General features: G+C 47.9%; 1 protein-coding gene across 2 annotated transcripts in view; it reads left to right on the top strand.

Moving 5' to 3' along the window:
* ARSG (arylsulfatase G) overlaps window positions 1-12,040 on the top strand; it is a 121,469-nt gene extending 109,429 nt beyond the window's left edge. The window contains exons 10-11 of one of the 2 annotated variants that reach the window (XM_055089934.1): window positions 3,440-3,530; window positions 11,208-12,040. In XM_055089934.1, the coding sequence (XP_054945909.1) occupies window positions 3,440-3,530; window positions 11,208-11,648 (532 nt within the window). In that variant the 3' untranslated portion in view covers window positions 11,649-12,040. The remainder of the gene's footprint in view (window positions 1-3,439; window positions 3,531-11,207) is intronic. The other variant, XM_024130317.3, reaches the window with a different exon arrangement.
* Window positions 12,041-12,130: the final 90 nt, after the last annotated feature.

The raw sequence follows: 12,130 nt of genomic DNA, 5'->3' as shown, positions 1-12,130 counted from the left end.
GCCACCTGTCTGGAACATTCCTTAATACTCAAATTAGAATATATCGATTTGTTCCCACAGCATACACATATGTATTCTAATAAGCACAGCTGTGTTCACCCTTAGGTATATGCTGGGCTTGCAAGAGTCGAGTATGGGTTGGTTTAGAAAACCATCCCAGTTTCAAGAAGCTCAAAGTAACTCCTAGACCGTCATCTCAAAACAATATGCAAAAAGTCTCAGCGGTTGGGTTCTTCCCTATTTTGCAAACGAGTAACGGAAAGTCGAAGAGCTGAAGCAAACTAGGGCCATGTAAGCCCTGGCACCCTCCCCAGGTCCTGCGTTGAGAGGTTTACAAGCAAATGCAATGCTGGCCTATAGGGCTTCCTGCTGAGCGGTCTCACCACCCACTTCGTGGACAGCTGTAGGGTCGCTGATGCCATGCTGTGTATCCCTGCACCTGCAGAGCCTTTTGCTTCTGATCTAGAGGGGTCTGCGTCCAGGCAACGAGGGCAACCACAGAGGGGGAGAGGGGAGCGGGCAGGAGAGGGTGCACAGCCTGGGGGCAGGCAGCCCACTCTAGGCTCGCCTGCCTCCCGGATGGGACTTGGAGGTTGCAGAATCACTGCTGGGCAAGTCCTACCTCAGCCCCAGGTTACCATGACCAAGTCCAGAAACTGTCAGCCGAGGGAAGGCTTCTTAATGGCCCTAAATCTGTCCTGTCGCGACCAGTGTGGGGCTGTGTGGTCATACGATGCTTGGTCCATCCCTGGAGACCATACGTTGTAGAAACGGAAGTCGGGTCTTGGTCTCTGCACCGCCGATCACTTCTCTTAGGGATAAGGGAGGCCCCCTAGTGGCAAAAGATGCTGTCCGGAGCGGCTGGCACGAGGCTGACGGCTTTTGGAGACCTGGGTCTGTGCACCCCACCTGAAGGGGTGGGAGACCCCTCCTTCTGGGGAGGCTGCCCAGGCACCAGCCTCCGGAGAGGTAAGGAGACGCTCCCTGCCTGAAAAAGCAAAACAAAAGAAAACAAGGCAAACAGGTAAGAAAGGCAACCAAGAAGATGCAACATGTTTGCAGAAGATAAAGTTATCTTTGAAATTCGGACCGGGTGTCCTCTGGAGAGGAAACGTCTTCAGCTGTGATTCGTGTGTAAATTTGCCAACCTCCTTCCTATGTTGCTATAAACAAGAACGCCATAATCAGCCTGCTCAGAGGGGAGAAGAAGGGCATATACGAGTTCTCCAAAATCCATCCGTCCTCCTGAGAGCGAGCCATTTTGCTTGCTCTTGGATTCTGGAAGTGGCGCCTGCTAACACCAAATGAATATCCTGCACACGGCAGCCGCCGCTTATGGAATTTCTGTTTCTGTTACGGAGCCATAATGTCAATGGCTCGCACCCGCGGGCCTGGGCTCCCATCTCCTGGATGTCTGAGTACATCTTAGATCTGTTGACAATAGATTTCCCAAGTCCCCCACTTCCTGCCCTCTCCAGAAGGAAACAAAACAGCCTCCTGTGGTGAGAGGCTTGGCTTCCTTCAGGGTTGGAAGAAGTGAGGGTTTTGAGTTACGACTTCTCTTCCTGTTTGGAAGGAGCCTGCTGTCATCACGCCGGCTGGGGACCTGGCAGGCCCTGTCACAAGAGCACGGAAGCAGCAGGTGTGGGAGGAGCCCCACCCTCGCTGGCATCCTTTCAGAGCCGGGAAACTTGGGGGGACAGCTGTTTACCGCTCCAACAGATGTTTCTCATTTTTTTTTTTTTTTTTTTAGCTCCATGGAAACTTTGAATCACGTAAGCGCCTTTCCAGTGATATATATCGGTCATGATTCATACCAGGGCGGTCTCACGTTTCCAGCCCAAAGCCACCGACTTGCCAAGGATGCTGGTCATTTATTTTCTACCAAACCTTGTCCTTGGGAACCCTGAACTAGGTGTTTCCATTCTGGAGGGTGATTCTTTTTATTTTTTATTTTTTGGGGGGCCACGCCACTTGGCTTGCAGGATCTTAGTTCCCCGACCAGGGATCGAACCCGTGCCCCCTGCAGTGGAAGCGCGGAGTTGGAGGGTGATTCCTTCACTGATGACTTGCTCGGTCTGAGCGCGGTAGGACGGCGTCAGAGGTGATCTGTGTTTGGAGGCAAGGCCGTGCCCAGTTCTGGAGAAATCACACGGAGACGCCCTGACGTGAGAGAGAGTCGACTGGATGCTGAAGAAGCCGTTTTGCAAAGAGATCCAAGGATCACCACCGATCTGTGTCAGGCTCCCTGGGAATATTTCTAAAACAAGCAGATCCCAGGCCCCATCTTGACCCTGAGGGGTGGGGCTCAGACGGGGGCCAGCCTCCTGGGTGGCTGTCACCGAGGGACCCGCACTTAGAAGGACCCTGTGCTTGCTTTAAAGCACACGTGCTGTGGCCACCTTGAAATTCTTAATTTTTGTGTGTGTGTGGGGGGGGTAGTAATTAAAAGAAAATAGCATTTTAAGAAATTTATTTTGGGACTTCCCTGGTGACGCAGTGCTTAAGAATCCACCTGCCAAGGCAGGGGACACGGGTTCGAGCCCTGGTCCGGGAAGATCCCACATGCCACGGAGCAACTAAGCCCGTGCGCCGCAACTACTGAGCCTGTAAGCCACAACTACTGAGCTCGCGAGCCACAACTACTGAGCCCACGTGCCACAACTACTGAAACCCACGCGCCTAGAGCCCGTGCTCCACAACAAGAGAAGCCACCGCAATGAGAAGCCCACGCACCACAAGGAAGAGTAGCCCCCGCTCGCTGCAACTAGAGAAAGCCCGCGCGCGGCAACGAAGACCCAACGCAGCCAAAAATAAATGAATGAATAAAAATTTTTTAAAAAAAGGAAATTTACTTTGTGAAGTATAGATGATGTACAACGTTGGGTTAATTTCTGCTGCACAGCAAAGTGATTCGGTTATACACATATATACGTTCTTTTTCATATTCTTTTCCATTATGGTTTGTCACAGGATATTTAGTATAATTCCTTGTGCTATACAGTTGAAATTCTTAATTTTTGGACAAGGTTTCTCTCATTCTCATCTTGCACTGGACCCTGCAGATGACATGGCTAGTACTGGGCCTAGGAATCCAAGCAGAGCTGTAACCCACTCCGATTAATTGACTAGCAAAAGACCTCTTTCACACAGGCTCCCGGGAGTTGGATGGTGTAGACCACAGGCCTGTGTCTGTGTTTGGGGCTGGGCTGGGTGTCAGAGGGGGGGTTTGGCGGGTGATGGGGAACAGGGACCACGACAAAGAAAGTAATGCTGAGACTTCCCTGGCGGTCCGGTGGTTAAGACTCTGCGCTTCCAGTGGAACTAAGATCCCGCATGCCGCGCAGCGGGGCCAAAAAAAAGAAAAAGGAAAGTAATGCTTTCCAGGGAGCCTCTGGCATGGTTTTCTTATTTGTAAGCCCTGCCCCCCCTTTCCCAGGTGCTGTTTCACCCCAACAGTGGGGCGGCCGGCGAGGACGGAGCCCTTCAGACTGTCCGCCTGGAGCGGTACAAGGCCTTCTTCGTCACCGGTGAGTCACCGAGGGGCCCTGTCCCACCCGGACTCTCGCTCAGGCCTCCGGGGTGATGTGGGCTGCCCCCTTTCAGGGTGTCTCAGCATCTCCGATGGTGCCGCCCCAAACCCGGGCCCAGGAGGAGGGCTCAACACGCAAGGGCCCCGCCCAGGCCCTTTGCACCTACAGGTAACGCTAATAAGGCCTCTCTGCTGTTCGCCTAGCTCTCCAGCCAGCTCAGAGCTGGTCCAGCACATCCACACTGTCCACTTTTTCACGTGAAAAACGTTTCATCCCACGGTTATGCTTTCAATGCCAGTCTGGCTGAACGTTAGGTGGGAGCTTAGAGATATTTTGAAGCAAGAGACTGTTTCAGAAAATAGATGTTAGAGATCCATTCAGCAAACCCAAGTCTCTCTCCTTCTTGGCTCACCCTGTGACCGTCTTAAGCGTATATTTTAGCAAGGTGATAGCAGGTCAGCATGGTTCTCAAAGTCTTGCAATGGCTTTTTGCTTCCAGCTATGAGTTTGGACTCCCTCCACCCTGCGTCCCTGTACTTTCCTAGTCTTAGTTCTCCAAGAGCGACGGCCCTTTTCCTTGGCCTCCAGATTAAAATCCCTCTCGGCTTTTAAGGCCACCTGGATTGTAGAACTCCTTCTCGTCTTCCCAGCTGGGTAGGATATGGAGAACTCCGGTATTTACCACATTCTGCCATATATGCCAGTTATTCAAGTACATCTTTTATTTCTTCTAGTAGCTTTAAGCTCTCTAAACTCGGCCTCTGTAAGCTCTTTGATCGTTGTTGTCTTGACATGCTTGGCACAGAATCTTGCATCTGGTAGGAACCCTAACACTTTTTTTTAATGAATGAAAAACAAGCTCCCCCCCACGCCCCCCCCCCAGAAAAAAACCCCCTCACCTAAATCTGGGATCTGATGTGGATTCCAATTTGATTCAGTTATTTTTTTTTAAACTCAATTTCTTTTTGAAAAATGAATTTATTTATTTATTTATTTATTTTATTTATTTTTGGCCGCGTTGGGTCTTCGTTGCTGTGCGCGGGCTTCCTCTAGTTGCGGCGAGCAGGCGTTATTCTTCGTTGCGGTGCGCGGGCTTCTCACTGCTGTGGCTTCTCTTGTTGCGGAGCACGGGCTCTAGGCGCACGGGCTTCAGTAGTTGTGGCTCTCGGTCTCTAGAGCGCAGGCTCAGTAGTTGTGGTGCGCGGGCTTAGTTGCTCCGCGGCTTGTGGGATCTTCCCAGACCAGGGCTCGAACCCGTGTCCCCTGCATTGGCAGGCGGATTCTTAACCACTGCACCACCAGGGAAGTCCTGATTCAGTTATTTAAGGTTAGAGCTTTCCAAAGAATTATATAATAAAGAACAAAAATTTATTTGCCCTGAGGGTGAATAAGTGACCCCCAAAGAAAATGTGGCAGAAAAACCAAACAAGTTCGAGTTCATCACCTGAAGGATATTAAAGATGCCACAAGAATCTTCGACTCTCCAAGACCTAAAATGCAAACCAGTGAGATGTTTGTTATTCTTTCAGATGGAAAGTGTCTAGATTACAGCCCTTACATTGCTCTATCTCAGAGGTATGGTTTCTCCAGGCTGAGTTAATTTCAGAAGTCATAACCCAGCCAGAAAGCCCTTGTCATCACAATGCTGGGATCATAAACACTACTATGAAGTAATAGGACTGTTTGAAATGATCACAGTCGGACAGGAATTATGATACCCAGGGGAGGTCTGTTCTTCTGAGGCATCACCAAACTCCCAGGAAAGTTAGCAAGGGAAGAATGGAAATCTCAACAGATAGGATGTGAATAGCATGAAATAGGATGAAGCCCGGATGTGCTCTGATTCCTCCTTTTCCCACCCCCCGTCCCTGAAAATCTGCATGCTAATTACATAAAACTGCTTTGGGATAAGTGAGGTGAACTGACATCTACTACATTAGATTAGACAAAGATGTGTGTGTCCCTCTATGATGAGGGTGTGATTTTTGAGATCGTGAACTAGTCTGTTTCGGTGTGTGGCCTAGAATTAAGTGATCTTATTATTTTTTCCTTTTTCAAAAGAGTAATTGAGGGAAACTTTACACACAGTGAAAGCCACAGACCTAAACGGCACCATTTGATGAGTTACTATAAATGTATATACTTGCGTAAGGACCCTCTTAATGCTGTGAATTACATCGATTGGTTTTCAAATGTTAGGTCAACTTTACATTCCTGGATAAACTCAGTTGTGATGTATTCTTCTTTTTATATATTGATGGATTTGATTTGCCGAGATTTTGTCTATAATTTTCCTTTCCTGCAATGTCTGTGTCAGGGTTAGGTATCAGGGTTTTGCTAACCTTGGGAAATGAGTTGGGAAGTGTTCCTTTCTCTGTTTTCTGGAAGGGGCTATAGGAGATTGGTATTATTTCTTTCATGTCTGATTGAATTCATCTGTGAAACTCTTTGGACCTGGAGGTTTCTTGATGGAAAAATTATTGGTTATCAATTTAATTTCTTTAATAGGTATAGGGCTATTCAGATTTTTAATTTCTTCTTGTATCAGCTTTTGTAAGTTGTTAAAATAATTTGTCCATTTCATCTGAGTTGTCAAATTTACCGGCCTAAAATTGTTCATAATGTTTCCTTTCCATAATATTTTGTTCATAATATTTGTTCATAATATTTCCTTTCCTTTCCTTTTCCATAATATTATCATTTTAATTAATCTTTAATGAAGCAACTTTTAGCTGTGTTAATTTCCTTTATCATTTTCTATGTCATGATTCCTGCTTTTATTTCCATTCCTTCTTTACTTGCTTTACTCTCCTTATTCTAGTTTACCAAAGAGGACATTTATATAATTAATTTTAAACCTTTCTCATGTTCAAATATAAGCGTTTATAGCTACAGTTTTCCCTTTAAGCATTGCTTTATCTGTATCTCCCAAATTCTATGTTTTACTTTCATTATCTAGTTGGAAATATTTTCTAGTATCTTGTCTAATTTCTTCCTTGACTCATAGGTCATTTAGGAAGCTGTTGCTTAATTTCCAAATTTTGGGGGCCTTTTTAGCTCTCTTATCTTTGTCATTTCTAATTTAATTTTATTGTGATCACAAAACATACTCTGGAAGTTTTCAATCTTTTGAAACTTACTGAGACTTATTTTATGGCCTTGCAGATGATCTGTCTTGGTGAACACACCACGTGGAAGTGAAGCAAATGTGTATTCTGCAGTTCTTGTGTATAATGTTACATAAATTTCAATCAGGTGGAGGTGTTGATAGTTGTTTAGATCATCTATATCCCTCCCGGCTTTTTGTCTAGTTGTTCTATCAATTATTGAGAGAAGCGTTTTAAAAATCTCCATTTAGGATGTAGATTGTCTATATTTCCCTTTAGTTTTGTCTTCCTTAAAAACTGACTCTGGATCCTTGTGAAATATCCCTCGTTATCTTGGTACTGCATATCGTGAAGTATGTTTTGTCTAATGTTAACATAGCCACTCCAGTTTCCTGTGCTTACTGTTTGTGTGATGTATCTATTTTGTTCCTTTCAACTCAACTGCTTTTCTATTTAAAATGCGTCTCTGTAGGCAGGAAAGAAAGGAATCTTGCTTTTTCATCCAGTTTGATAAGGCTCTGCTTTTTAACTGGAGAGTTTTGACCATTTGCTTTTCTCTGTATAAGATCATTTCATCAACAAATAGAGGTGGTTTTACTTTTTCCTCCCCTGTCTGGATGCCTCCTGTTTCTGGTTCTTGCCTAATTTCTCTGGCTGGAACCTCCGGTACAATGTTGAATAGAAGTGGTGACAGTGGACATTCATGTCTTGTTCATGATCTTAGGGAGAGAGCTTTCAGTCTTTCCTCACTAAGTATGATGTTAGCTCTGGGTTTCTCACAGATAATTTTTATCAGGTTGAGGAAGTTCCTTTTTATTCCTAGTTTCTTGAGTGTTTGTATCATGACGGAGCGTGGGATTTTGTCAAATGCTTTTTCTGCATCTACTGAGATGATCATTTTTTTGGTCTTTTGTTTGATGAATATACATTGCTTTACACTGACTGGTTTTCATATGTTGAACCAACCTTGCATCCGTGGGGTAAATCCCACTTGGACATGGTGTATAATCCTTTTTATAAGCTGCTGAAATCAGTTTGCTAGTATTTACCGAGGTTTTTTCGTATCTCTATTGTCTGCAAGCCAAGGAAGAGAACCCTCGCCAGAAACCAAATTTCCAAGAACCTTTTGATCTTGGACTTCCAGCCTCCAGAGCTGTGAGAAGATAACTTTCTATTATTTAAGCCACCCAGTCTATGGGATTTTGTTATGGCAGCCTAGGCTGACTAACATAGCATTTTAAGGCTTCTCCATGTCTTTTCATGGCTTGAGCTTATTTGTTTTCAATGCTGAATAATATTCTATTGCCTGGACGTACCACAGTTGATTTATCCATTCACCCGCTGAAGAAAATCTTCCTTGCTTCCAAGTTTTCACAATTATGAGTAAACCGTTTTCACAGTTGCGCTGTAAACAGCCACGTGGAGGTCTTTTTGTGGACATAAACTCATTTGAATAAATAACAAGAAGTGTGACTGCTGGATCGTACGGTTAGGGTGTATTTAATTTTGTAAGAAAACACCCAGGTGTCTTCCAAAGTAGTTGCACTGTTCAGCATCCCCACCAGCAGTGACGAGAGCTCCCGTCGTTCCACGCCCTCACCAGCATTTGCTGTGGCCACTGGTTTTCAGTTTGGCCACTCTAATAGGTGTGTCGTGGGGTCTTGTTATTTAATTTGCAACTACTGATGACGTACAGTGTTGAGCACCCTTTCGTATGCTTGTCTGCTGACTGTGTTTCTTCTTTGGTGAGGTGTCTGTTCAGGTTCTTACTCTCATCATCCTGATTGTTGAGATTTACGGGTTCTTTGTGTATTTTGGATAACAGCCCTTTATCAGATATGCCTTGTGAAAATATTTTCTTCTAGACTGTGGCTTGACTTCTTGTTCTCTTGACAGGGTCCTTCTCAGGGTCTCTGAGCTTCCTTGATCTGCGGTTTGGTGTCTGACATGAATTTGGAGGAAATCTCAGTCATGATAGTTGCATAGATTTCTTCTATTCCTTTCACTCATTCTTCTCTTTCTAGTGTTCCCATTACACTTTTTGTAGTTCCCTCACAGTTCTTGGATATTCTGCTCTGCGTTTTGCAGATTTTTTTCCCTCTTCGCTTTTCAACTTTGGAAGCTTCTTTTGAGATATCCTCAAGCTCAGAGATTCTGTCCTCAGCCGAGGAATCTACGAACGAGCCCATCAAAGGCATTCTTATTCTTATTTCTGTAACAGTGTTTTTGATCACTGGCGTTTATTTTTTTCTTTTTTCTTAGGATTTTCATCTAAAAGATGACTCCCACCCCCATGGGGTTTTTAACTCTTAGACTCATCTACCCTGAGCCTCCCGCCATTTGTTAATCACAGTTTGGGTTTTCCTACCAGGGCACTGGTTCCCAGAGGTGCCTGCTTGTGGGTTTCTGCTCTGGTATGTTGTGATTCTCTGTATTCACCTGTCTGTCTCCAGTTTGGGGGGCAGTTGTTTGCCCTGTGACCTCACTTCTCTGATGGATCTAAGAAGAGTCATTGACTTTTTAGTTTTGTTCAGCTTCTTACTTGTTAGGATGGAGGGCTGACTTCCAAAGCTCCAAATGCTGGACCAGAAACTAGAAGTTTCCTACTGAGTAGTTTTTAAAAACTGGACGTTGTGTGTGATGCGTTGTAGAGATTCTGACTTTCAGTCTGAGGAGTGCTGACTTTGGTTCTCACGGGCAGTTAATTACCGCCTAATCCCCTTAAACTGGAGGAGGCTTGATTTTATGCTTTGTCAGAACTGGGCTCTGTTGGATTTTATCCTTAATTTTAGGTAAATGCCTTCATTCCGGGATACAGTCTTTGCTCCTAGCATGAACCTTTTGGGACTTCAGTGGAAAATATGAAGTGTTTATCAAGCCTTTCTAACTTAACAGAATTCACACTCTAAATTCTACCTTCCCTGCACTGGGTAGCACAGAAACGCGTGCTGAGCTCTTCAGACTTGTAGCTGTTGCTAGAATCTGTGCATGCCCAGTTCAGGGGTCAGCCAAGGTTTTGAAGGGAGTTTATTTGCAGATTTTAAGCCTTCCCCTCTCCAGCTCTCTCCTTCCCAGGATTTTGCCCACCAGTTTGCATCTGGGGTGGCAGCTCTGAACTCTGTCCCCTGACACCTCACGCCGAAGAGACCACAGCCCCCTCCTGGGGCTTTAGTCGCTCCACGCTGCTCCGACTGGGTGGGTAGGGGGGGTGTCCCCAGGGGAAAACACTTAAACACAGACCCCACCCTGTGCGGCCTCCTGCCTTCAAAAAGCAGATTCCTTTCTGCCTGCATGGATGATTTTCTGGTGCCTTCAACTGGTTGTTTTTTTTTCCGTATGTTGCCTAGAACTTAAACTTGTCTTCTATGGGAGGATGAGGTTTATGTGAGCTACTCCACTATTCCCTGAAGTGGAAGCCTTTAATTTTTATAAGAGGAGTCAGTCCCCACCTTCGCTCGACCGATTGCCAAAGCCCAGGTCACCTCTGTTGGTTGGCCAAGGAGAAGAGCCAACTTCAACTCCAAACACTAGGCAACGACTCTTACTCTCTGTTGGACAAACTGAAATCCGTCCCAGGAGGAGAAGCGTCCCCAGAGGGCTTCCGAAAGGCTGCGTGATCTACCCGTTCTTCCCTCAGCGTTTCACGTTTTCTCTTTCTGTTCAGACTGGCGCAGAATGAAAGCTGCGTCCTCCCGTGGTGTGACTGTGGCTCCTTCGTGGAGATTTGCTTTTACTGAGTCGCACTTGGGCTTCAGGCTCTCAGCTTGTAGCGGAGGGTGGCATAGAAAGTTGTCAGCTGGACCGTCCTCATCACACAGCCGTGCTTTTCGTAAGGATGCTGTCGAGTATTCCATCCCACGGGGCCCCCTTTTGCAGGAGGAGCCGGTGGAGGAAATCCTCTCACACCTCAGGGCTCTGCTTCCCCGAGTGGCTGGTAGACGTCTACCTTGTTCAGTTTCCCTGCTGAGGAGGCCAGAGGCAGAGGAAGTGTTCAGCATAGGCTGTGTGTCCCAGGGCTGTCCTCTGCCTGAGTTCCTTTTGTTGATACAATTATATTGTATTCATTCCTGTCAGAAGCCTTAACTACTTTTTGTACGGAAAAGGGGCGGGGAGGGGGGGAGTCATCTGAATCATTAACAGCCAAGCAGGCTGCCATCGCTCGAAACGTTTTCGTCCCCCGTCTTCGGGGACCGCGGTAACAGCCAGATTCTAAGTCAGACGAGAAACAGGACTGCAGCCCGAAGTGAAACGACTTCCCTGGCCTCCCCGCCTCATCTGCCAAATTGAGTGTCCTGTGGACTCAAGAAACCAATTTTCAAAGGCCACGTCACGTTTACTCCCAGGGGGCAGAGGGGAAAGATACGAGAGTCAGTGTCTTAGCGGCTCTGAAGGCCAGTCCCGGGGGGAGGGCCGGATCGTTCTGGATGGTGGAGCATCATGCTGGGATGCCCGAGGCAGGTGCTTTGGCAGGGAGAGCAGTCACCGGACGCTGGAGTCCTGGGACGTTTGCACTCGCTTGTAATCTGGCGCCGGCCTTGACGGGGGTCTCTGTTGTCACCCGCTCCAGGTGGGGCCAGAGCCTGCGACGGCAGCGTCGGCCCCGAGTGGCGCCACGAGCCCCCCCTCATCTTTAACCTGGACGACGATGTCGCAGAAGCTGCGCCTCTGGAGCCGGGGAGCGCCGAGTACCAGAGGGTGCTGCCCGAGGTCAGAGCGGCGCTCTCGGGGGTCCTTGAAGACATTGCCGGCGACAACGTCTCCCGAGCGGATTACGGTCAGGACCCTTCCGCGACGCCCTGCTGCAACGCCCACCAAACCGCCTGCCGCTGCCACGCGTGACGGAGACACCGGGAAGCCAGGCGGGCGGGTTCACATCCCGAGTGCCGGTTTGCCCGCTTCGCAGGGACGCGTGCTTTACACGAGGCTCAGAAGTTTGAGGCCACCACTCCGTGTCCCCCGCTGTCCCTTCCGCGTGCCGGCTCGAGGGCACGCCGAGCCCGAGCTGTAAGAAAAGGCACCTGGGCTTTGGAGTCAGGAGTCAGACCAGGTCCGAGCCCCAGCTTTTGAACTCGGGCAATTATTTAACCTAACTCGCCAGCTGATCTTGAGGATGAAACGGGTGATACGTGAAAGTGCCTGCCTGGCACGTGACGTGACACCAAGCAGGCACTCGGTACGTTTTGGTTGCCTTTTTTTTTTTATGCACCCAGTGTTGCCGGTCGTCTGAGCAGAGGCTCAGCCCGGCCGGCATCTAGAGCAGCACCTCCCCGTCCTTCACGGGCGCACAGATCACCTGGGAGCTCGTGAGCGTGCAGACTCTGACCAGGCGGGCTGGGGGGCCCGAGGTGCTCCGCGTCTAGGAAGCTCCCCAGGGGGAAGCTGTGAGCAGCACGGGGGATGCGGAGCTGACAAGGCGGCAGCTGCTTCCAGGCCGCGAGCAGCAGGGCCCACAGAAGTCCGCGGCCCTGCCCACCTGCCACCGCCCCGTGC

The sequence above is a fragment of the Physeter macrocephalus genome, chromosome 14 (assembly GCF_002837175.3).
Source record: "Physeter macrocephalus isolate SW-GA chromosome 14, ASM283717v5, whole genome shotgun sequence".
NCBI lineage: Eukaryota > Metazoa > Chordata > Mammalia > Artiodactyla > Physeteridae > Physeter > Physeter macrocephalus.
This window is presented reverse-complemented; position numbering and strand designations above follow the sequence as displayed.